The sequence below is a fragment of the Danio aesculapii genome, chromosome 24 (genome assembly GCF_903798145.1).
Source record: "Danio aesculapii chromosome 24, fDanAes4.1, whole genome shotgun sequence".
NCBI classification, from domain to species: Eukaryota; Metazoa; Chordata; class Actinopteri; order Cypriniformes; family Danionidae; genus Danio; species Danio aesculapii.
The window spans coordinates 11,614,422-11,642,149 of record NC_079458.1 but is presented as its reverse complement, the minus strand read 5'-3'; the positions used below and the strand labels follow the sequence as shown (position 1 = coordinate 11,642,149).

At 33.3% G+C, this 27,728-nt stretch overlaps 1 protein-coding gene across 2 annotated transcripts in view; it reads right to left on the bottom strand.

Annotated features, from left to right (window-relative positions):
* Positions 1-4,723: 4,723 nt before the first annotated feature.
* The window catches only part of snx7 (sorting nexin 7), a 46,612-nt gene continuing 23,607 nt past the window's right edge, over positions 4,724-27,728 (bottom strand). For both annotated transcript variants that reach the window (XM_056450800.1, XM_056450801.1), the window contains 2 exons: positions 21,004-21,156; positions 4,724-5,282 (listed from right to left, as the gene is read on the bottom strand). In XM_056450800.1, the coding sequence (XP_056306775.1) occupies positions 5,205-5,282; positions 21,004-21,156 (231 nt within the window). In that variant the 3' untranslated portion in view covers positions 4,724-5,204. The remainder of the gene's footprint in view (positions 5,283-21,003; positions 21,157-27,728) is intronic.

The window sequence follows — 27,728 nt, the reverse complement described above, 5'->3', positions numbered from 1 at the left end:
TGATGGCAGCAGAATAGACGGTCAAAACAACATCACTTCCTCTCTGGCTAGAAGCCTAATGAATGGAGCTAACAAAAAGATTCCCAGTGAATGTTCCTGCAGCTCATCAAATCTCTGCTCTGATGGAGAAAGACTCTACAGGACCAATGAGTCGCAAAGTCCAGCCATTATTCCATTACCAAGCCCTCATTTCAGCCGTGCTCCAATCACCTCCAACATCTCTAAACCACTCCGATAGTGGAAGCGTAATGCAGTCATTTTGTGTGCTCAGTGTGGCATATAGTAGAAGAGTTGTTTTTGATGAGGTGTTTAGATTGGGTGCAGACACTTTAAAGGAGTCGATGCACATGACAAAGAAAGGTAAGCTTGAGATTGCCAGTTATTTATCATGATATTTAGCATTGAGATTTAGCATTGAGTAGCTATGAGCTTCTATAACAGAGATAAACAAAAACTACTGTTAAAAATAAATAAATATATTTTTATTTTATGAATCCAGATTACCCAATAAACACTGACATTTCATAGTAATTCAAGAAAAAAATATCTGTGCACCTATAAATGATTTTATGTATTGCCTTAAATTAATACAAATAAACACAGAACTAAAATAAAAACATTTCCCCATTTGTGAGCCAACATAAATGGTATTCTTAATATTATTATTATTATTATTAAGATTTTAAATTATGTGAGGGCAATTAAAATTATTTTTAGTCATTTTCGAAATAGATTTTTAGCATAATTGATTGATTTACGTTATTAAATAGTTAAGGAATATCATTAACATGGAAAATAATAACATTAAGATGGTTCATTCCGCTGTGGCGACCTCTGAAACTGACAAAGACGAAGGAAATGAATGAATAATAACATTAAGGAAGTTTAATAGTCAAATTACGTTAATAACTTACCTTTTGCTCTTTTGTTTATTATCCTTGAGCTGCATGTTGGAGCACGTTTGTCTCGGCTTCTGAAGGCTTTGACGGGGTCATTTTCACACCCAGAGCCATAATTTAATATACACAAAACACAACACAACCGTAACCAGGTAAACGACACACTTCATGAACTGGGGTTTAGAAACGAACCTGTTCACGGGAGTCATTTGTTCGTAGATCACGCTACCTGCGTTGTTCTGTGTGCTTTTGATTCACTTTTAAAGTACTTGCTGACTGAAGATTTGTATGTTCGTGAATCAGGGTAAATATCGCGCTGTATGCTTCCGATTTATTGATAAAATGCTTGTTTACAATAATTATTTGTTTGTTACTCAGGCTGGCGCTGTATAACTTGATTCACAAAAAACTGTTTACAAGAGTCAATAGACTCTTGAACTGCTCATACTGTCACTCTTCTGAGGAAGACTCTATTCATTTGTTCTGGCAGTGCTCCTAGAGAGATTCTGGTCAGATCTGTTGATGTTTATTCAATCTTATATTATGAGTGACTTCATTTTCTTTTAAAGTTATATTCTTTGGGTTGTTTGACGATTCTAAAGAAAACTTGGCAAAAGTTTATCAAATTAATTATTCTATTAGCCAAGTTTCATATTCACAAAGTTTAGTGGCTCTAAACCTTTTTTTTTTTTGTAGTTCTTTTTAAAATTGACAAACTAATATTTGGAAACTATCCAGAAACTCTTTTAATCCAAAAGCAACAAAAACTGTCTCTTTATATTCTTCCTTTGTGTCTCTTTATTATTTAATTATTTTTATTTCCTTGCCGTTTGTTTGTCTTTGTGTATATTTCTGTGTACTTTTTATTTATTTATTTGTATTATTTGTCTCTATGTATGCAATAGTATTTGATCTACCTCTTTACATTAATTAAAAAAAAAGCTGGTTGGGCTAGGATTCACTAAGAATGTTCATTAGATTCATTTTTGCGCGATTCAGGCTAAATCTGTATGTATTTGATTTACTGAAAAAATGTAATGGAGTCATTTGTCCATGAATAAGGTTAGAAGGGTTGCGGTGATTATTATTTTTTTATTTACTTAGAACAAATTGTTCACGGGTAATTCGCACAAGAATCCGGCTATATACGATTTGATTCATTTAAAAGGAACCCGTTCAAAAGAGTCATTTGTAATAGGCAATTTGTAATTGTTTGCACTATAGTTGTTTTAAAAATAACAGTTTTATAAGAGTAATTTGCTCTTAAATCAGACGTATCAATTCAAAATGCAACACCGGTAGTCATAAAGTGAATATATATACATTTAATTTAATTTAGAACATTTGAGAAGAATCATCTGAGGTGAATGAGAAGTTTCTGCTTCGAAATGGCAGCTCATTCTCTAGCGCTGTCTCTTTAGTCACGCTGAAGTCTTGTGCTGGAAGATACTGACAGAAACTGAGAGAAAAGCAGGAATCCCTGAGGCTGTTTCATCCATCTGGTTACTCAGGCGTTCACGTTCTTCCCTTCTCCAAGTGTCCATAAGGAAAGCCTAGAGCAGAGCCGTTTTCTGCCAGAGTCAGAGAACAGCTGCTGCTGATGGCAGAAAGAAATCAAAAAAACAAAACTTCTCTGCTGTTACATTCCTACTTTCAGACCAAATGGAAAACTAATATTGCTGTGGAGAAACTAACATGTGCCTCTGTCAGAGACCGTAGTGGATTGGGCTTGGTTTTCGTCTTCTCATTCCAGATCTCTGGAATATTTATGACCACATGGACAGACCTCAGGGATCTGATTGGCTTCACAGCAAATAATGAACAGGAATAAAGTGAGATTGTTGATTTATTATAGCTATTAAATGACTTTTAAATAAAGCCAAGCAAAAGCAGGGCTGCGCTGATCAAATTCACTAGCTTTAATTTACAGTATGTGCTCAAGTGGCATCTGGTATTATGAAATCATTTTACCTCCATCTTCAGCTTCTTTGAGATTTTCTGAATGACGTGCAGCTTCTGGTAAGTGAACTGCTTTAAGCTATTTGGTTGCTCTCTATGATTTTGATTAATTAAAAGCATGTTCATGAGATTCATTTGCGAACAGTTAAAAGAAATATATTAATTATTATATTGCAATATTTTTGTTTCTCTTCAAAAAAAAAAACTTGTTTCACTCAAAAACAAAATTCCAAATTTGAAATTGATACCTCAAAAATAAGCGTACAGTAAGATTGTTTGGCTGCAGTACCAACCATGACCACCATTTGACCATCCACTTTCCATTGGTCACCATACAATGGCGCCCCCTGTATTTTGAGGAAAATAAACCATATATTTTTTCATACTTTTGACAATATTTGTGGTATACAAGTATATATAAATGTATTTTATTCCATTACTCTTCTTACACAAAAAAAAACTAAAAACAAAACAGTGGTTATATATATATATATATATATATATATATATATATATATATATATATATATATATATATATATATATATATATATAATATATTATATACACACACTAGAGTTTGAGCATGCAAAATGGTGCTGCAAAAAGGGGTGGGATTAAACAAGATGATTAGACATTCCAAAAAACATGCGATTGCTCTATATTTTTACATTTCTATCTAGAAAGGTCATGTTTTGATTTTCGATTGGTCTCATGAAGTCATGTGACTGCGATTTCGCAGGTCAGAGTTCACAAAGCTTGAACTTCACAACGCAGCGAACTGCGCAACTTGTCGTTTGAATGGAAGTCTATGGGGGGTATTTTTAAGTCTATTTTTTTTTTAATTCCCAGATTCTGCTGGTTGCATTTTCCGAATTTATTGCCAATCTTAATCGTTAGTTTTTTTGGTTCGATTTGAAATGTCCCCTACCAATACAGAGCCCAGGGGATCCGAGAGAGTGCTCCAGCTTGGCCCCACCCTGATCCAAAAAAGCAAAGAGTTTTTAAAGCAGCATTTTAGAGTAGAGGTCTGCGCGGGACTAATTTTTTAGTCCCACTCCCGCAAGGTTTTATTCTGCACGCGACCACTCCTGCTACAAATTCAGCCTTTGTTCAGCCCTATCAAAGATAACATAAAACTGTAGGTTGTGCAAGGATTGTAGGCTTAATGTCAGTTTTGTTTACCCCTTGTGATGAGACATGAGTGCCGTCTAACACTTGAGGTTCCAGTCTTGACTGCTAAAGGCTAAAACTTTGAGGTATTATTTGATATGCTGTTCCGAAATGACGTTGGGACTCGGAAACGCTATATTTTTAGCCTATCCGCTCCCGTTCAGATTTCACTCACCACTACCGTGTTTTATCGGAAATTTTTTTTCTGTGCTGCAAGACATCTGGTTGAGGGAATGCAGACCTCTATTTTAATGCTTCATGTGATCATTTTGTGATTTGTAACCTCGTTTAACATTCATTGTTCAGTTTGCCAAGCAAGACAGAATTGAAACACACCACAAAACATTTTTTAAATTTCAATAACAGCATTGTTTATATTTATATTCCAAGAATACATAGATAATTCTAAGACAATTATGTTTCTAATCGTCTGTAAAAGGTATAGTTTTAAATCACTTCGAAATTTACTCCACATTCTGTTAATAGTGCACCGCATTCAGAAATCGTACTGTAAAATGCACTCATTTCATATTCAAAGGCTTCAGTTAAACTCTTTTGATTTCTGCATTTTAACATCAATGTAAACAGTTGTGGAATGTCAGCATTTTCTTCAACGTTTGCATAAAGACGTGGCTTTGGTAACCTGAATGGAATAGCATGGAGATCAATTCAGTCCAATCCAAAAAAAGACATCCATTCAGAGTGCATTTATTTGTTGTTTATCCACTAATCCAATGGTTTGGGCAGCGAGGCAGCTTTGAAAAGAGGTAAACAGCATTTGCATTGATCTGCAAAAGGCCAGGACATATGAATCTCAAACGTCATGTGGATGAAATCATCAACAGAAAGGTCACATGATGCAATAATGTATGCATCCTCACTTTCCGAGAATCGCATTATTATTATTATTATTATTGTTGTTATTATGATTATTATTATTATTCTAGTTTTGAACTCATAGAAACTAGTCTCAGTATAAAAGATTTGGCAGTATAATTTGACAGAGGAAATGATTCTTCTATTACAGATTTCTGTGGGTCAGTTGCTAAACGCTTGTTTTAGGATGACTCTCTCTCTCTTTGGTGTTTCAGTCTCTGAATAGGATTTTATTAGTATGGTTTGGAATAAAAGCTGTTTGGTGTGGTCCCAATCACCTAAAAGCACCATGGGAGATCAGGAAAAGTCGTCCTTTCCATTTGCTTCAGCATCTGTCCTTTGAGAATGCAGGAAGGACTCCCATATAGCCAAACACTGCAAGAAAACACAAGAATATTAACCCTTTAACTGACATCATAATCGACTGGTTGACCGTTTGTTCATAGATTATCATTAAAACCAAAAAGTCCAAGTAAATGTGCTGAGAGTGGTGCTGAATTGTATTACATCTTTTATCAAATGCCATGTCAGATTGATCTTCATGGCAAAGCTATTTGGAATGATACAAATTTCATTTAAACAGACAAACAAATAAAGTTGTATTACAATAGATTGTTAGAGGGGTGTCAGAAATACAATTTAACCACAGAAATTGGTCAATTTTTTTCCTTAAAATCCCCATAAACAAGAAGCTGTGACCCTTTTTTGTTAACTGATGCAGTTCCTTGAGAAACAGAATTTAAATGAATAAACAGTGGGCGTGGCTTGTTATTTATCTACTGCGAGTTGATAGGATGTAGTAAAGTAGGCATTTCATTCATAAAGATCGGGAAAAGGGTTTTAGTTATTACAACATAAAAAATTCCCCCGCTTACTATTTCTGTTAGTGGTCAAAACTGATAGTTAAATATGTTATCCACTCTTAATACCTCAAAATCAAATAATCGGAGAATTAAATTGAATAAAAAAGCAGGAAGTGCACTTTCAGATTTAAATTTGATTACCAGGGCAATTTTTATTTCTCAAAGACATGCGCAGATGAATTGCTCACCACAAAACTGACTTTTGATTTCATGGGGACTTTAAAGTGGAAATTAAAGGGTTAAAGCAATAAGCCACAAAGAATAACTTTGCAAATTTAGACAAAATCTTTACTGCTTTTAGAAATAATAACTGCATAAATCAGGGTTGCCGCATATATCATAATTTCAAATGTAAGACTTTTTAAGACCATTTTGCATTAAATTTAAGACCTATATCACAATATCAAAAACACACATACACAAAGAGAAAATGCAAAATCACTAAATTAATGATAAAATAAATGTATTCAAATTGAACAGTACTAAAGACAGGTTACTGAAGACTGCACCATTGAACTACAGAAATACAAAACAAACAAACATCTTAAGACTGATTTATACTTTCGCCTGGTGCCACATTGTGCACCTCACGAAACGGACAAGTTTTTTATACTTCATGAGTTCGCCATTGAGATCAGTGTTGCCATATTGGGCGGTTTCCCGAAACTTCAATTTATTTTTGCGGGTAAAAAAGGACATAGGCAGGTACTGAAAATTTGGGCGGTTTTTCAAGGCAAAGTAGTAGTAGTAAGTTTCTGGAACTAGGTCATATCATTAATATTATTCAATATTTTTAAACTAATTGTTTTTTATTATTATTCTAATTTATTTGAATAATTATAAAGTTTTTTTAAGATTTATTTTAAATCAAACTTTGATGCATCACTTGCTTTTGTTCATATATTGGACAGTTCAACCTATTAAAGTTAAATATTAATGGCAACAGAACATGGGTTGCTCTAGAATTATATTTTTTTTATTACAGCAAGAATAAAAGCAAAAGTACACACACTAAAAATACTGAGGTTTTTTATTTATTTATTTTGCCCACTCAACAATTGACACATTACTGTCTGGCTAGTTTCAGTCCTCTACTGATATGCTAAAAAGGCAATAATGGTCCAACATTCCTGACCATTATCACCATTAAAGCCTAGAAACTGGGCATCAGTATATTGTAAAGTTGTATAGGTTAAAATATTCCTTTCCAGTTATCAAAGACATAATTTGTTACTTAATTTTAGCTTGTAACTTGTAAATTGTTTTAAATTCAAAATTGTAATATATACATCAGTGTTAAACCTATGACTGGTGGAAAAACATATTCTGTAATATTAAAACCACCTGGGACTCTACTTTTGCATGGCCTCTTTTTTTGTTGTTGTTGTTGTTTTAACAAACTTATCCCTTTAGTTTTTTCCAAACTTTTACAAAAACTTTCCTCCCTTTTCCACGGCTGTTGCAATTTCTAGCCAAGAATTATTGGTCATCTGGTTCTCCCTATGATCACGCATGGACGGATCATAAAGATGTCTGTACAGTCGTACCCGTTTCAGACAAAATCTCTTCAAAGTGTTTCATATTCAACTCAAATCAAACGCGGTGCCGCACAAACTGTTCACCCGAGTCTCAAACTTTGTGAGCTCCAGCCAAAATCATGTCGCGCGCACCCAAAGCGAGCCTCCACAAACACAGCGATGACGTCACATTCGCCACACGAACTGAGCTCAATAACTGAAAGCTAATTGGCTATTGCATGTTGGTCTTATTTGTAGTTGTAATACCGCAAATTACATTTGGACTAGTGAAATAAAGAACTACAACACCACAAAAACCAAGCAACAACAACAAAAAATAATTTAAATGATCATTAGATGTAGCGCTACATGGACATCGGAAAAATAAGACCTGTGCAAAAATATTTAAGACCTAGAACAGCAAATTTAAGACTTTAAGACCTAAATTTTCGATTTTTAAATATGAGACTTTGTAAGAACCCACAGAAACCCTGATAAATACATGAAAAAAAATATATATATAACAGAATATTGAATTTGTTTAGACATAATTTACAAAATTCTAAATAAATTGTCACATTGTATGATCACTACAGTTTGTGATTTGACGATATATAAATAAAAAAATAAAAATAATAGTAGTTGTCTTTAAATATAATCATTTATAAATAATTTATCAAATTAAAGTAGTATATAAATAATTATGCATGTTTAAAATAATAATCCTTTGTGTATTTTTTTATGAAGCATATGCAAGTGGTATATTTGCGCACACCCATTTGAACCCATAATTAACTTTCCCAAATTAGTAAAAGGGTGGTAGTAATTAGGGAGGTTGCCTCCAAAAAAGGGCATTTAAAATCCCTTACTTTACCCTGCTTATTCCATAGGTTTAGAAAAATTCAAATTAGTAATGCTTTCGACCGCATAATATTTAACCAATTTCTGTCAGTTAAGACATGTTAGATCTCCTGTTCAAGAATCAGCCACCTGCACCTCTACGTTAATATTGTTGAGTATATTTGGGAGTTGGTTAATTCCCAACATACGTATAGATACTTTACTCTGCCATTCCATGGCTGTAGCAGGCGCAATATTATGCAGCACCTGAAAATAGTCCCCACTTAGGTAACAGTGCTGCCTAATATCACTGTGCCTGCTATAGCCAAGGCACGGCAGCAAACATTATTGATTTATTATGCCAGAAGGAGAATATAGTTCCTATCCAGTTCCTATCGCTTTAGAAAACAGCAACTTTTTTTCTGTCAGACTTTGTACACAATATAACTACAGGGATGTTTAAAGCCATAACATGTGCAATTATTATTATTATTATTAGTAGTAGTAGTAGTAGTAGTAGTAGTAGTAGTAGTAGTAGTTGATTAATCTAGTTTAACTCTTAGAAACAAAAAGTCAGTCTTTGTACATGATATAACTACAGAAATGTCAAGTTTTTAAAATAAAACTCTATTTGGATTTCCTTTTTTTTGTGCAAGATGCTAATGGGCTAATCTGATTCAATGATTTGCTAAAAGCTAAGCTAAAAGTGCTTCCGCCAGACCTGAAGATCGGCCCAGTGGATTTAAAAAATGCTAAAACTCATCTGTTTAACTCTTGGGGACTTAAGTAAAATATTTATAAAATATTTTTAAACAACAAAAAAGTGGTATTCCTTGTATATTCTCCACATCATCTGTATAAAAAAAACCTATATTGATATTATGCAGTGCCTGAAAATAGTCCCCACCTACTGTAGGTAACAGTGCTGTGTAATATTGTGCCTGCTACAGCCATGGTATGGCAGCAAGCTTTGATTATTACGCCTGAATGAGAATATAGTTCCTAGCCAGTTCCTATCAGTTTAGGAATTGCAACTTTTAGATTTTTTGTCAGTCTGTGTACTCAATATAACTACAGAAATGTTTAAAGCCATAACGTGTGCATTTATTATTATTATTATTATTAATCTAGTTTTGAACTTTTAGAAACAAAAATAAAAAACTGTCAGTCTTTATACACCTTATAACTTCAGAAATGTAAAGGTTTAAAAAAAAAAAACTATTTGGATTTTTTTTTTTTCTTGTGCGAGACGCTAATGGTCTAATCTGATTCAATGATTTATGCTAAGCTAAGCTAAAAGTGGTTCAGCCAGACATGAGGAATTCCTCTATTTAACTCTAGGGGACTCTAGGGGAATTTTTCTAAAAAAAAAAAAAAAAAAAAAGAGGCATTCCTTAGATATTCTCCAAATCACCCCCCCCCCCACCTCTCTCTCTCATATATATATATATATATATATATATATATATATATATATATATATATATATATATATATATATATATATATATATATATATATATATATATATATATATATATATATATATATATATATATATATATATATATATATATATATATATATCAATTTTTTTTTTTTTTTTTTTTTTACAGTTGAAGTCTGAATTATTAGCCCCTCTGTTTATTTTTCCCCCCAATTTCTGTTTAACGGAGAGAAGAATTTTCTCAACACATTTCTAAACATAATAGCTTCAATAACTCATTTCTAATAGCTGATTTCTTTTATCTTTGCCATGATGAAAGTAAATAATATTTTACTAGATATTGTTCAAGACACTTCTATACAGCTTAAAGTGACATTTAAAGGCTTAACTAGGTTAATTAGGTTAACTAGGCAAGTTAGGGTAATTAGGCAAGTTATTGTATGATGTTGATTTGTTCTGTAGACCAGTGTTTCCCAACCCTGTTCCTGAAGGCACACCAACAGTTCACATTTTCAACCTCTCCCTAATCAAACACACCTGAATCAACTCATCAGAACATTAGAAGAGACTCCAAAACCTGAAGTTAATGGGTCAGAAAAGGGAGACATCCAAAATATGTACTGCTGGTGTGCCTCCAGGAACAGGGTTGGGAAACACTGCTGTAGACGATCGAAAAAGGGGCTAATAATTTTGACCTTAAAATGGCTTTTAAATTTTTTTAAACTGCTCTTATTTTAGCCCAAGACTTTCTCCAGAAGAAAAAGTATTATCAGACATACTGTGAAAATTTCCTTGCTTTGTTGAACATCATTTGGGAAATATTTAAAAAAGAAAAAAAAATTCAAATGGGGGGCTAATAATTCTGAATTCAACTATGTATATACGTGTCAAAGCGGCTTCCAGGTCCAAGCGCTATATCAAACTGTATGGGGAGACTCATTAAATGGTAATAATGAACGTTTACAAAGCGACGTAATACCTTCGAAAATTACGATCGCAATGTTTATACCCATGCCTAATATCCAATGACCAAAAAGTGATTAATTTTTTATAAATTGGTAAAATTTTAGTATTTGTAATGCGGCAAGCCCAGAGACTGTTGCGTACACTGATTTTCCATAAAATTCACTTTAATGAGTGATATTAACAAAAAGTGATCATAAACGAATATTTCCTCAATTCAAATGAGTAGCGGCTTGGACCCGGAAACAGTATTACATACGTCACCAACATGTCACCACTTAACAAGCGGATAAAAACGTTGACTTCTAGCATGGAAAAACAAACATGAAAATAAAATAATTTTCTGACTTAATCCAATGTTTTTGTGCTAAATACATAATCAAATAAGCCTATATTTAACATAACGTGTAAAAAAAAAAAGTTTTTGCAATACTAATGTAATCAGTCAGTTGTGAAAGTATGCTGATCACAGTGTCTTGCCTTAATCAATGGAGGATTGAGGAGTGATGTGATCTGTTAAGCTCTTGTGACGGGCTGTGTCTGAGGCCGAGGGATGGCTAGATTCATCTCAGCAGCAAAGAGCAGAGCTTAAGAAAGCAGCTGATGTCTGTGTCACTCCTGATATTGAGATATTGATTCAACTGCAGCTGGTTAAAAGGCCACTCAGGACTTCAGTGCAAGTTCACCTTCATTCACCTGCTGCTCAAAAGTTTATGCTATAGTCTATAAATGTAGCCGACATAAAGACACATTCAATTTCACACTCTATAGCAGTGTTTCCCAACCATTTTCCTGGAGGCACACCAACAGTTCATATTTTGGATGTCTCCCTTATCTGACTAATTAACTTCAGGTTTTGGAGTCTCTTCTTATGTTCTAATTAGGTGATTCAGGTGTGTTTGATTAGGAAGACATTGAAAATGTGTACTGTTGGTGTGCCTTCAGGAACAGGGTTGGGAAACACTGCTCTATAGTTTGCAGAAATTTGAATTTATGAATTGTGAATATTTGCTACTACCACTAATCTTGCTACTTGTATATAATTACTACTACTACTACTACAAATACTACTACTATTACTACTACAAATACTACTATAACAGCTACTACTACTATTACTACTACTATTACTACTACTACAAATACTATTACTACTACAACAACTGCTACTACTACAAATACTACTACATCTAATACTACTATAACAGCTACTATTACTACTACAACAGCTACTACTACTACTACTACTACTACTACTACTACTACAAATACCACTACTACTACAAATACTACTACCTCTAATACTACTATAACAGCTACTATTACTACTACAAATACTACTACAACAGCTACTACTACTACTACAACAACAACAACAATTACTACGACAACAACCACTACTACTACAAATACTACTACCTCTAATACTACTATAACAGCTACTATTACTACTACAAATACTACTACAACAGATACTACTACTACAACAACAATTACTATTACAACAACTACTACAAATACTACTACTCCTGCTACTACAAATACTACTACTAAAAATACTATTACTACTACAACAACTGCTACTACAAATACTACTACTACAACAACTACTACTAAAATACTACTATAATTACTACTACTACCACTACTACAAATACTACTACTGCTGCTACTACAAACACTACTACTACTACTACTACTACTACTACAACAACTACTACTAAAATACTACTACTACTACAACAACTACTACTACTAAAATACTACTACAACAACAACAACAAATACTACTATTACTAAAAATACTACTATTACAAATATTACTACTACTACTACTACTACTAATAATAATAAATTTAATAGGCACCAATGTTCAATATATATATATATATATTTATATATATATATATATATATATATATATATATATATATATATATATATATATATATATATATATATATATATATATATATATATATATATATATATATATATATATATCGTCACCTTGGAATTATAAGGTTCTATCTGCGTTCTGAATGATTTTGAGATATTGAGCTTCAAAGTTTTTGCATTCCATATAGCAAACAGTATGTGTGGAACATTTGTTTTTTAAATAAAGTCTTAAAATGTAAACAACTTATAAAAAAATCATCCCATAATGTAAATAAGCTGTCATTTAATAAGAATGTCAATAACTCAATTTTGACAAAAATGTCAGATAGAACCGTATAATTTGATTCGAACCTTTTGAATTTGATACCACGTTAAATGGAAAGAAAAAATGTCCGCCTTTCGTGACTTGGGTAATCAACTCCTTTAAGGTAATCAAAAAACGCTTTTTACATGGTAGACTCTTGTCGCAACACCAGTGGCACTGAAATTCATATGCTGATTCGGTGATACTGCTTGTGAGAGACTGTTCTCGCTCTCAGGTCACATCATTCAAAAGAAAGGGCCACAGTCCCGATACTGTCAACAGACTGGACTGTCTTAGCATCTGGCTGAATGTTAAGGACGACTAAGCAAACTTGTTTCTACCTTATAATTAGTTCTCAACTCTCAGCAATACAATGAGCACAGTTGTTTGTATTCAACACTTCAACACTTTGCGATGCCTGTATTTTAGATTTTTTTAGCAGTACACTTAGAATCCAACATGGAAATCATTTTTGTTTTTTATTGGCATTGATTGTTTTGAAATTCAAATGGCACTTACATGCCTGTGGTTTCATTTCTGTAATAAATATGGCTTGCAAGCCAACCGTTTGAGGATCTTGATGGTTTATTTCTTCATGTATGTTGTTTATGTTTAAATCTTATTTTGAATTTAAATAGTTTCTTTGTCTTGAATTAGCATTAATTTTACATTTGAACAGCCAAAAAAGTTTCAGTCGTTTAATTGCGATTAATCGCAAAAAAGTGTGTTTAATTAGTTGTTTTTAAATCGATTGACAGCACTAATTAATATTACGTATAGTATTTATTGTTTGTCCATTATTAATTATAATTCATACACTAATGAATCAATTTATAGATTTTTTTTAACAGATTATATTCACAATTAAATAATATATACACTAGTAGTTATTTTGTTTACCCGAAGTACAACTCGGCCAAATAAGCAGTAATTTGAAAATCAAATGATCACATTCAGAAGTGGAAAAATGCCGTTTTCTGAATGCAGACGATGAATTGTGGCCAATTTTCCCAATTGTTGTGAGGAAATTGCTTCAGCTTTTTCCACCGTACATAACAAACAAACTATAATATCTATAAAAACTATAATAAAAATTATTAAGGGCACAACAAAACCCTCCATGACCACGAAAGAAAGAAACAGAACATGTTGATGCTTATTTCAGGTTTGGTCAGCCTTTCTAATGACCGCTGGGATACGGTGATGGTCATTATCTTTGACTACAGTTGATCATACAGCCATGCATTAATAATATCCTACTGTCCAACAAAGACACACCTAAGAAATAACCTCACATATCAGATGCCAAAACAAGAGGAGAAGTGCATCATAAACATCAGTTTAGCTCGGACTCTGCTAACAGGTTTCAATGCGTCTGCTTCTAAAAACCATGCACTGGGTGAATTATATGTACATTTAATGACGGCTTCCCTGTCTTTGCTATTATTTCAGCTACAGCCTTGTTGCTATGGAGTCTCCATGGTGATTCTCTGAAGATGCCATGTTGCAGTGCATGGATGCTGTTTTTTTATTTATTTATTATTGAATGGGATGCTAATGTTGAGCACCCACCCACTGCTATGTGCAAAGATGCATTGTATTTGAGAGTTTACATGGTTAAAGTGTAATGGGGGACGTGAAACTGGATTTATAATTTGTTATATGGTAGTGTTTAGAATTGAGAGCTGAACTTGGTTATTATAGATTGATTTTATGACATATGCTTAAAATATTTAACAGATCAATGAAAAGTTAAACAAAATAATGAGTTAGAGAGCAAATATTTTGAGAAATACTCTACATTCGAGTTCATTACTATTGCAAACTAACAAACTATGGATACCGAATGACTTGTCTCACATAAAAATATTGCTATATGAAATTTTAAGTTCTGCAGTTGAAATATTGATTGATTATGTTTGTTTCATGCTATAACTAGTAGTAAGATTAAGGAATGTGCCATTTGTGTCTAAATACAAATAGTGATATCGATATGTTAATCTGCCACATAAGAGAGCCTAAAAACTTCAATTAAAGTTAGTTTTGGCACAATAGTAAAATTACGACATTGCTGTGATACCAGTCAAATATCATATTACTATAATACTGAATTGATACTATTACTTAAACTAAAAAATTCCACAAAAGTAACTGAATAAGGGACTGATTACACCTAAAGCATTTTTCATTTCAAAAGAAAAAAAATTAAAAAGGCGTACTGCACTGTCATTTTGTTGTCTTTAGAAAAGATAAGTGTGCTGTACATTTTGTGTTGCTAGGGAACCACTGTATCAATGGTCTTTGTGCTGGAGCGCATGACATCGGGAAGCTTTTTCTATACTGAGTGGCTTCTGGGGAGAAAAGCCAACTCTGAGTGCTCAGGAAAAAATGCAATAACAAACATTACTAAACAGTAAGAAAAACACTCGCTGCAATGTTTGAGGCCTAACAGTGTCATCTATAAGTTATGTAACAAGTGACCAAACATATTTTATTTAAAACAAAAATAAAATTCCCTTCACTGAGATTCATAATTTAATAATAATTTATATATGTATGCAGCTTTTTATATATATATATATATATATATATATATATATATATATATATATATATATATATATATATATATATATATATATATATATATATATATATATATATATACACATATATATATATATATATATATATATATATATACATACACACACACACACACACACACACACACACACACACACACACGCACACGCACGCACACACACACACACACACACACACACACTAAATAAAATTTCCTTCAATAGCCTAGTATATCTCAGATAATGAAAAAAGTCGCTAAACGAATCACACTTGTTTCACTTAAATGTAGAAATGCAAGTAAATGAAGGATAGACAACAAAGTTTGCAAATATTATACTATTATGACAGTATTACAGATGTTGTTAGACCATAGCAAAGACTATAGAATACACAAGACCTGTCACTCGTCTCATTTTGAATGGGGAAAAGTGTAACTGTCAATATGGCGAATGAAGCCCCGCTCTCTAGTACAGGACCCAATCAGCGATCGCTATAGAATGACAATTCTCTGGGGGAGGGGCTCGGAGCAGACGTAAGTTTCTGCAGATTTTGTGTGATACGAACATTTAGAAATGAAACTAAATAGACAGTTGTTGTTTAATTTTATTGGTTATTCGTAATATGGAATTTAATCATAAGCTTGGCAAGTAGTTCTGGAGAATTTGATGTTACTGCCCAAGAGGTGTTTCAAAGATGGCCGCGAGGTGAAATAACTTGCCTTAAAGGGATTTTGACTGTAGTAACCTTTGCTACAGTATTTAAACCTGAAAGAAAAACCCTGATTCAGTGAGTGATTTCTTGCCCAATCAATAACATATATACATATATACACACGCACACACACACACGCACACATACATATATATATATTATATACATACATATATATATATATATATATATATATATATATATATATATATATATATATATATATATATATATATATATATATATATATATATATATATATATATATATATATATATATATATATATATATATATATATATATATATAATATTAGTCAGGAACTTTTCGCATACAAAAATCATAAACTTTTTTTTTATCCTATTTTAGATTTGTGAAAAATACTATTCACGTCATGCGCATATACATTGACTTAAAACTGTTTACAACTCATTTAAATAATGCAAACAACAAATTAAAACCTCTGATATACTGTAATCATAATGCGGACCTAATAAATAGGCTGACCAATACACAGCTTGGGTTACTAAACACCAGACATTGACTTCTCCACAGATTCTCTATAGGTGAAAGCTATTGAGAATCTGTCACAAAACAAAACACATTTTCTCAGTCGTCTGGCATTTCTCATTTATATTTTTAACCTTTTCTCACACCTCACTACTCTGAGGTCGGTGTGCTGCACTAAGCTTCCACAAGAAATGAAAAGGGCTTTTTTGCCTGGAGGTTACACAAATTAATGCATGTGAGAAACAGGACAAAGCGCAGCAATCATGCAGTATTTATATTCATTTCTTGTGCTTTAGTTTTCACTTTCATTTTAGTTTTATAAGTTGTAATGGTGCTTAAATGGCTTCACCAGGTCAATACTTATGCGTTCATAAAATATCAGATCTTCATAAAATATATTATAAAAGTTTAAGGTTAAAGCTTTGTTTGCCATATCATTCTGCTGTATACATGGAGAATGAAATAAGCTACATGCTGCATTTAGCAGTGAAAATTCATTACCCTCACTAAATATCTAGGACTTCTTATGTTTTAGCAGCATGGAAATAGTACAACAACAACACCAACAAAAAATCTAGGAAGATTTTCCTAAACTAAGCTAAACTACACTAAACTAAACTAAAAATAACCCAAAGGACATGCTTGGAAAATTACTTGATTAATTAAAATAAAATAAAATAAAACAAAACAAAACAAAACAAAACAAAACAAAATAAAACAAAAATAACCCAAAGGACATGCTTGGAATATTACTTGATTAAAATAAAATAAAATAAAATAAAACAAAAATAACCCATAGGGCATGCTTGGAATATTACTTGAACAAGACTACAAAAATATATGAATAAATAAAATAAATTCTAGGGCATGCTTTAGAAAATTACTTAAATCATTAAAATAAAATAAAAATAAATAAAAATTAATAACCCATAGGACACGCTTGGAAAATTGCTTGAACAAGACCACAAAAATAAATAATTAAATCAAATAACTCCTAGAAAATGCTTAGAAAATTACTTGAATTAATAATATAAAATATAAAAATAACTCATAGGACATGCTTAGAAAATTACTTGAATCAATAAAATAAAATAATTGAAAACAATATAAATAAAAATAACCAATAGGAAATGCTTAGAAAATTACTTGAATCAATAAAATAAAATAATTGAAAACAATATAAATAAAAATAACCAATAGGACATGCTAGGAAAATTACTTGAATCAATAAAATAAAATAATTGAAAACAATATAAATAAAAATAACCAATAGGACATGCTAGGAAAATTACTTGAATCAATAAAATAAAAGAAATAAAAAAAAAAGAAAAGAAAAGAACTCCTAGACAAACTTAGAATCTTGAAACTTTACTTGAATCATTAAAATAAAACAAAAATAACCCATAGGGCATGCTTGGAATATTACTTGAACAAGACAACAAAAATATATGAATAAATAAAATAAATTATAGGGCATGCTTAGAAAATTACTTAAATCATTAAAATAAAATAAAAATAAATAAAAATTAATAACCCATAGGACACGCTTGGAAATTACTTGAACAAGACCACAAAAATAAATAATTAAATAAAATAACTCCTAGGACATGCTTAGAAAATTACTTAAATCATTAAAATAAAATAAATTAAAAAAATAACCCATAGGACATGCTTAGAAAATGATTTTAATTATTAAAATAAGATAAAATAAATAAAAATAACCCATAGGACACGCTTGGAAAATTCCTTGAATCATCCAAATAAAATAAAATAATTCCTAGGAAATGCTTAGAAAATTACTTAAATTTAAATAAAATAATTTACAGGACATGCTTAGATAATTACTTGAATTAATAAAATAAAATAATATAAAATATAAAAATAACTCATAGGACATGCTTAAAAAAATTAATTGAATCAATAAAATAAAATAATTGAAAACAATATAAATAAAAATAACCAATAGGACACGCTTGGAAAATTACTTGAATCAATAAAATAAAAAATAAAAATAATAATAAAAAAAATAACTCCTAGGACATGCTTAGAAATTTACTTGAATCATTAAAATAAAATAAAAATAAATCATCGGATATGCTTGGAAAAATACTAAAATCACACACACTTTTTTAATAAAATAAAAGAAATCATATCATGCATTCCTATTAGTTTTTTATCATATTGTAGTGCATATTGTTAATTTGTCGTCTATTTTTTCAATTGCTAACTCTGACTTTGATTAAAGTACTATTTTAACTTTAATTTAACATTTCTAAATTAATCTAACATTATTTATCATTTTCGTCTAGTCAAAATGACTTTAAATAAGCAGTTTGACTAACACAGTTTTAAAGCAGCTTCTTCAACAATGTCAGTTCTGATGCAGCACAGCTTTTTTTTGCTTCTATTTCCACCTGAACACACCCTATGGACATCTCGACCTCTCTAGAGACGAGAACAGAGCGCCTGTCATATTCATTTGGCAATAAACTCATTCATCTGTTTCTGTCCGACAGAAGGTTAGTCTCTGAGGGCACAACATGTATCAAGAGATCACAATATCTCCAAAGCTTTGACAATGCAACTTTTTCCCTCCATTTTATGGCACATTTTGTACAACACTTTCAATTTTGAGATTGCGATTTATTGTTCAGGACTCAAAAGCAAAGGAAGAGCTTAAAAAAAAGAAGATAAATTAAGCAGTGCACCAGCTTAAACGCGTTCAATCTAGCGAGCAATGTCAACATTTATAGACTTGGAGTGCAATTACTTGTCAGCGAGGATAAAAATGAGATACTACCACCCTCTGCTGGCACACATCCAGACGACTGAGCGTATGAATGTGGGCAGATGGCCACGTGCTTCCCTCTCCAATCCGGCCAAGTCTTCAACGGGATCCATTTTTACCACCTCTTAGCTTTGAATGTGCATCTCTGGGTTCTGAAATCTGCTCATTTACGACACTATTTTAAAACGTGATTAAGTTTAAAATAGCAACAACAGATCAACTAGCTATATTAATCCTGCTGAATAGAAACCTCATAGCAGTTTTAAAGTATTCCACTACAAATAGCATTGAAAACATTAACAAACCATCAAATTATGACCATTAAAACAGTACATTTTTAATCGTTTCTAGTTTATTTTGGGACACAATTGGTGGTTCATTCCGCTGTAGTGAGCCCTGATAAATCAGGGACTAAGCTGAAGAATATTGTGTAATTTGGGACACATTCCATTGGAGATTCAGGGAAGATTTCATTCTGAAACATCCATTCAGATTTTTTTTAACATGCCAGTAATACAAGGCTAAAAACAACCATTAGAGACCCAGAGGACTATTACAGTTTATATTTAAAACCAACATAATTTCCACTATAACCATTGTTAATCCTATGATGGTTTCTATTCTTTTGTTTTTTTTTTGTTTTTTTTTCAGAAGTGAGGTTTATAAAAAAACACCAACAAGTAATTTTAAATGTAAGTTTTAAGGTGATCCATTCGCTCAGATAAAATATTCTGGATGGTTCCTTTGGTGTTTTCTATTGTTTTTAGAGTGTTGTGGGCGGGTTCTAAAGTTGCATTTGCACATTTTAATGTGTTAGCTTGTCTTAGCATGTTGCTAACATACTTTAAGGTGAATTTATAAACATTGTTAGCATGTTTGAACACATTGCTAGCATGGTTTAGAATGTAGCTTGCAAATTTGTTTTAACTTAACATGTTGTTAACATATTTCTAGCTGGTTGCTTGGATGTTTTATTATGTTAACTTGACTTAACATGTTGCTAACATTTCTGTAGTTGATTTTACCACACGGCTCACATGTTTTAGCATACTGCTAAATTTCTATATTGTGTTATAGCTTGTCTTAGCACCTTGCTACTTGATTTTACATTGTTGTAGCACATTGCTAAAATGGTTTAGCAAACATTTCTGTAGTTGATTTTACCACACTGCTCGCATGTTTTAGCATACTGCTTTTCTATATTGTGTATTAGCTTGTCTTAGCACCTTGCTACTTGTTTTTACATTGTTGTAGCACATTGCTAAAATGGTTTAGCTAACATTTCTGTAGTTGATTTTACCACACTGCTCGCATGTTTTAGCATACTGCTTTTCTATATTGTGTATTAGCTTGTCTTAGCACCTTGCTACTTGTTTTTACATTGTTGTAGCACATTGCTAAAATGGTTTAGCTAACATTTCTGTAGTTGATTTTACCACACTGCTCGCATGTTTTAGCATACTGCTTTTCTATATTGTGTATTAGCTTGCCTTTAGCACCTTGCTACTAATTTTTACATTGTTGTAGCACACTGCTAAAATAGTTTAGCATATTGGTAGCAGGTTTTCTCATGTAGTTAGCTGTTTAGGATTTATGTTTCTAACCATTTAGCAAATGAACAGGTTAAACTTCTTTTACACAACAATAAAAAACAAGCAAACAGCTTACCTTTTCATAGTAGCTGACATTCCTCTCCGCTGTGTCAACAAAAGCTGATCGCAGGTCAGTTCTCATGACCTTGTTCCAGCGGGTCCAGTCAATCTTCAGCGCATTATTTGCCCACTCCAGCCGGTCCTCTAACTTTTCCAGGTCATCTCTCATCTGAACACACAAGCACTGGTTGCTTAGCATGATCCAGTTACTAGTATAGCATCTTTCTCTATTGAAGCCAATTCAAAAGTAGCAAAGTATTAGGACTGATTTTAAACAATTCAAACAACAAACCACAGATATGTAATATATATATTTGAAATAAATATGTTGCTTTTCATTTGGCATCTACTGGTAAGAAACTGGTGTAATTGTGTCTAGTGGTAAACAAACCTAAACACTCTTAAACTGTATAGGATTTCCTGAAGACAGACTAGCTGATTAATCCCTCACATGAACAATTTTGAAAATGTGTAGTTTTGCGCATCCCTAATCCTGAACTGTGACTCTAGAGATGACAAGTCATGTAGCTCTGAATAGACAAGATGCAAGATGGCAATATTATCAGAGTAGCTCTTCCTCTGTCAGACTGCTGACATACAGACATTTTAGAGTGTTGTAAAACTTTCATTACCGTGAACTCCAGTAAAAAGCTGCTGAGTATGCAGGAATACATTCACTGTGCTGGTATAAACTAGACTGGTCACTGTAATTAAGTAAATTCATTTCTTGGCTCACTGCAAGTTGTCTCAAAAGTCTAATCGAGTTGTTTGAACAATGATGCTAAGCATATCTGACAGATATGAGTTTTTCAAACCAGACTATCACACAGTTATTCATTTTACATTTGCATTGCTACCAAACCTCGTACTGCCTATACTACTCATTTATTTTTGAAAGAAATGAATCCTTTCTTCAGCAGGGACATTATAAACATTTATCTATGAACTTTTTTTATTAGAGTTTTTATAAATATATCAACATTAGTCCCAGCCAAAAATGCAGCTTTCTAGCACTTTGCTACATGTTTCTACATTGTTGTAGCACATTGCTAAAATGGTTTAGCTAACATTTCCGTAGTTGTTTTTACCACACTGCTCATGTTTTAGCATACTGCTAAGATTTTTAAATTGTGTTTTAACTTGCCTTTGCACTTTGATACTCATTTCTTCATTGTTGTACCCCATTGCTAAAATGGTCAAGCTAACATAACCGTAGTTGTTTTTACCACACTGCTCACATGTTTTAGCATACTTTGAACATTTCTGAATTGTTTTAGCTTTCCTACTGAAAAAACTGCTTAAACCAGCCTAGGCTGGTTGGCTGGTTTTAGCTGGTCGACCAGCCTGGTTTTAGAGGGGTTTTGGCCATTTCTAGGCTGGTTTCCAGCCATTTCCATTCTGGTCCTAACTGGTCAGGCTGGGAGATGACCAGCTAAAACCCAGCCTAGCCAGGCTGGGAGCCCAGCCAAAACCAGCTATGTCCAGCTTAAATCAGGCTGGTCAAGCTGGTTTTAGCTGGTCATTTTCCAGCCTGACCAGCTAAGACTAGGCTGGAAATGGCTGGAAACCAGCCTGGAAATGGCCAAAACCCCTCTAAAACCAGGCAACCAGCCTAGGCTGGTTCAAGCTGGATTTTTCAGCAGGGTTGCATAAGCACTTTGATACTTGTTTCTACATTGTAAACGGTTTAGCTAACATTTCTGTAGTTGATTTACCACACTGCTCACATGTTTTAGCATACTGCTAGCATTTCTAAATTGTGTTTTAGCTTGCATTAGCACCTTGCTACTAGTTTCTACCTTTGTTGAAGCACATTGCCAAAATGGTTTAGCATATTGGTAGCAGGTTTCTTTTGCTATGCTTTCCACTACAAATACCACTGAAAACATTAACAAACCATCTAATTATGAGCATTAAAACCAGTACATTTTAATAATTTCCATTGTATGTCGTGACGCATTTGGCAGTTTATTCTGCTGTGGCGATCCCTGATAAATCAGTTACTAAGCCTGATTTACTTTTACTTTGTATCACAGTTTTTTTTATAAAAATAAAAAGAGTACGGCCAGCTGAAAATGCATATTTGACATCTGGTTCCAGACAAAGTAAAATCATAACATGAATCAACAGATAACCTTATTCAAAAGTATATTATTAAACCGTTTTTTTTTTTTTTTTTTTTTTTAGATCTCACAGTACTTCAATTTGAATTTTAAGGCCTCACAATACTTTAGCTAGCTCTTCAAACACATTTGTCTGTTAATGATCAATTGTATCGGTGCAATGCTTTGTCATTTGAGCAAATTTAGTGCATGCTATGATAATCATGCCCAGAGGTTACCTCATAGTTTCAGTACAGTGCCACCTAGTGGTCAGGAGACTTACATTTTGTTTTGCAGAAAACTTTTTAATTTACTTTATTAAAAATTACATATATTTCAGTATTGTATGATTTCCAAAGTTATGAGTCAGTTTTGCTAATTCTGCATAGAATTATGCAGAATGATTTTGAGAGTGTAATAACTAAAAACTTACCACATGAAAAAGAAAAACGTTTAAACTTTTAAGGTTTGCAATGGAAATCCAATTCGATCCACTTAAAATAGATACAACTAAAATAGATAAAATATTACTTTACAAATTATATTGTAATTAAATCATATAAACATATTATTTAATAATTCACTCATTCATTTTCCTTCAGCTTAGTCCTTTATTTATCAGGGGTCACCAGAGCGGAATGAACCGCCAACTATTCAGCATATGTTTTACGCAGAGAATGCCTTTCTAGCTGCAAACCCAGTACTGGGAAACACACATACATTCTTTCATTCACACACGCAGCCAATGTTGTTTACCAAATTCACCTATAGCACATGTCTTTGGACTGTGGGGGAAACCACAGCACCCGAAGGAAACCCAAACGAACATGGGAAGAACATGCAAAATGCCAACTGGCCCAGCCGGGACTCGAACCAGTGACCTTCTTGCTGTGAGGCGACAGTGCTAATCACTGAGCCACCGTGCCACCCATTATTCAATAATATTACTAATAATTAAAATAAAAAAATATAAATAATTAATATAAATATATTTATATTTACACACATTTACGCAAGTAAATAAATAGACTCAATGATGGGATAAAAAAACAACTGCTGTGTGTGCAGATTCTGTGTGGGCCTATAAAAGTTAATTTTAATAAATATTTTCTTAGTATTTTTCTTTTTTGTAATTTTTGTTTTCCTTTTTAACAAGATTGTTCTTGCTAAATTAATAGCAATTTACAAAGCATTACTACATCCATATTATTAGGTTCCACATTTTTTTTTGCTACAGCCTTATTCTAAAATGAATCAAATTCATTTATTTCCTCAACTCTACACCCAATACCCCATAATGACAATGTGAAAGTTTTTTTTTTTTTTAATTGTTGCCAATTTTTATATATATATATATATATATATATATATATATATATATATATATATATATATATATATATATATATATATATATATATATATAAAAAACAAAAAACAGAGAAATCACATGTACAGAAGTGTTCACAGCCTTTGCCATGAAGCTCTAAATTGAGCTCAGGTACATTCTGTTTCCACTGATCATTCTTGAGATGTTTCAGCAGCTTAATTGGAGTTCACCTGTGGTAAATTCAGTTGATTGGACATGATTTGAAAAGGCATACACCTGTCTATATCAGGTCCCAGGGTTGACAGTGCATGTCAAAGCACAAACCAAGCATGAAGACAAAATAATTGTCTGTAGACTTCCAAGACATAATTGTCACGAGGCACAAGGCTGCGGAAGGTTACACAAATATTTCTGCTGCTCTTAAAATTCCAATGAGCACAGTGGCCTCTATCACATAAGTGAAAGATTTTTGGAACCACCAGGACTCTTCCTAGAGTTGGCCAGCCATCTAAGCTGAGTGATCTAAGCTGAGTGATCAGGGGAGAAGGGCCTTGGTCAGGGAGGTGATCAATTACCCGATGGTCACTCTGTCTGAGCTCCAGCGTTCTTCTGTGGAGAGAGGAGAACCTTACAGAAGGACAACTATCTGTACAGCAATCCACCAATCAGGCCTGTGTGGCAGAGTGGCCAGACAGAAGCAACTCCCTGCCTGAAATTTGCCAAAAGGCATCTGAAGGACTCTCAGAATATAAGAAACAAAATTCTCTGGTCTGATGAGGCTAAAATTTAACTCTTTGGAGTAAATGCCAGGCTTTACGTTTGGAGAAAACCAGGCACCGCTCATCACCAGGCTAATACCATTCCTACAGTAAAGCATGGTGGTGGCAGCATCATGCTGTGGGGATGTTTTGCAGCAGCAGGAACTGGAAGACTAGTCAGGATAAAGGGAAAGATGAATGCAGCAATGTACAGAGACATCCTGAATGAAAACCTGCTTCAGAGTGCTCTTGACCTCAGGCAACTGTTCATCTTCCAGCAGTACAATGACCCAAAGCACACCGCCAAAATATCAATAGAGTGGTTTCACAACAACGTGGTGAATGTCCTGGAGTAGCCCAGCTAGAGCCCAGACCTAAATCCTATTGAACATCTCTGGAGAGATCTGAAAATGGTTGTACACCTTCCCTTCCTATCCAACCCGATAGAGCTTGAGAGGTAATGCAAAGAGGAATGGGCAAAAATTCCCAAAGACAGCTGTGCCAAGCTTGTGGTATCATATTCAAAAAGACTTGAGGCTGTAATTGCTGCTAAAGGTGCATCAACAAAGTATTGAGCAAAGGCTGTGAATACTTATGTACATGTGATTTTTTTTAGACTATTGTGTGTAGGACTGAGGAAATAAATGAATTTAATCCATTTTGGAATAAGGCTGTAACATAAAAAAAGTGGAAAAAGTGAAGCGCTATAAATACTTTCCGGATGCACTCTACATTTAGTATTTTGTCATAAAATGCTATATTTTCCAAATGCATTGTGTCTTTGGCATGATGCTCTGAAGGAACTCTAAGTTTTGGTGTATCGCCACCAAGGGTTGTCACGATATTGGAATTCGGTACTAATCGATATTAAAATCGCATCACGTTGATCAGTCGGTTTGTCTATAAGCTGACATACAAGCGATGCGCTGATGAATCGCGGCTTTAAACTGCTCCAGTGTCCCTGTATCTGTGGTTACACTCAGTAAAGTGTGGTGAGTTCAGTGAACTGATGACCTTCACAGCCAATCACAGTCATTTCTCTTGAGCACGTGAACACAATGGCAAATCAGCAGTGTTAAAGAACATGTTCAACAGCGTTCAAATGTTAGCGGGAAATGGACGTTTTTAAAACTTCATTATCGATTGGTGCCAAATTCCAGTATCGCGACAACATAGTCACTTGGAAACATAAAAATAAATTTCATATAAAATAAATGTTTAATAAAATATCCTTTTAATTTGGAATACATAAAACATTTCACTCTATTTTTAAAGAGTAGTGTTGACAAACTTTCGTCCACATTGTGTATATTTTTAAAAGTCTATCTGTCACTGCACAGTTTCTGATTGGCTCACAAGGTTGTGTGTTAACAACTCTATCACACTCCATTATTTGGATTCCTCTATGGGGGCAAAAGCACCTCTGGATGACACTCAACAGTATCGGTGTCTAAACATGAGCACATCCGAGCGAGAGATGAACAGTAAACATGCCCAGTGATGTCCACAATGACAGGCCTGTGGGAATGCCGCCATGTCAGATCAGCGGGCCAAGACTGAGAGGAACGTTTAAGAGAGCTAGAAAGAGAGAGACGTTTGTTGACAGGTAAGCTAATGAAGGTCAAAGGTGCTGTCTGTTAGCGCTCCGTCTCATTTCCACTGCAGAGTGTGAAAATGAGACGTGAGGCTGTCTTGAGAAACAGCAGATTGGTGAATGAACGCAGGGCTCGAGGGACAAGACGTCTATTTTTTTGACAAGCAGGCAAGATCATTAGTGCTGCTGAGCTGATGCTGTTGTCACTAAAACACAAATATACAGTTGAAGTCAGAATTATTAGCCTTCCCTGTATATATTTTTTTATCCCAGTTTCTGTTTAACAGAAATATTTTTTCAACACATTTCTAATCATAATAGTTTTAATAACTCATTTTTAATAACTGATTTATTTTATCTTTGCCATGATGACAGTAAATAATATTTTACTATGGAATAATTTTTGTGCCAATAAGAATGAACGTAACTATATAAAACTGAATGTAACTTTCCAAGAAACTATCAAAAATATGCCACTGCAAAAGAAGAAAAACACAATGAAAACAAAAAAATGAACTCAGTCGCACGAATTTAACATGCTCTTCAAATATGCTTCATTCTTTGTTAATGATTTTCAAAGAATCGTTTTCGCGAATCATGGATTTTGAATGCGTTGCCACAGTTTTCGCTTACGCTTCGTAAATTTTCGTTTGCTGTTTTGGCACAAACTTCTCGTGGGGGCGGGCTTAACAGCGATCTACACTGATTGGCTAATGAGCTTTTGATGGACAGTTGCTCTCTGACCTGGAAGCACAGACGGTGACGTCAGTGGCGCGCATAACATAAAGCACGACGTATTGCACACCGCAACAACTTTCCGATAAGTATTAATGTTAGTATTTTACCTACGGTCATCTCTTAGTTTCTAAAGATGACCTCCCGGGAGAGACACGGAGTGGTGCCATCATCTTCCACCTCAGCTTGTCCCTCAGGGCAGTTTGAAGTAAATTCGTGTTG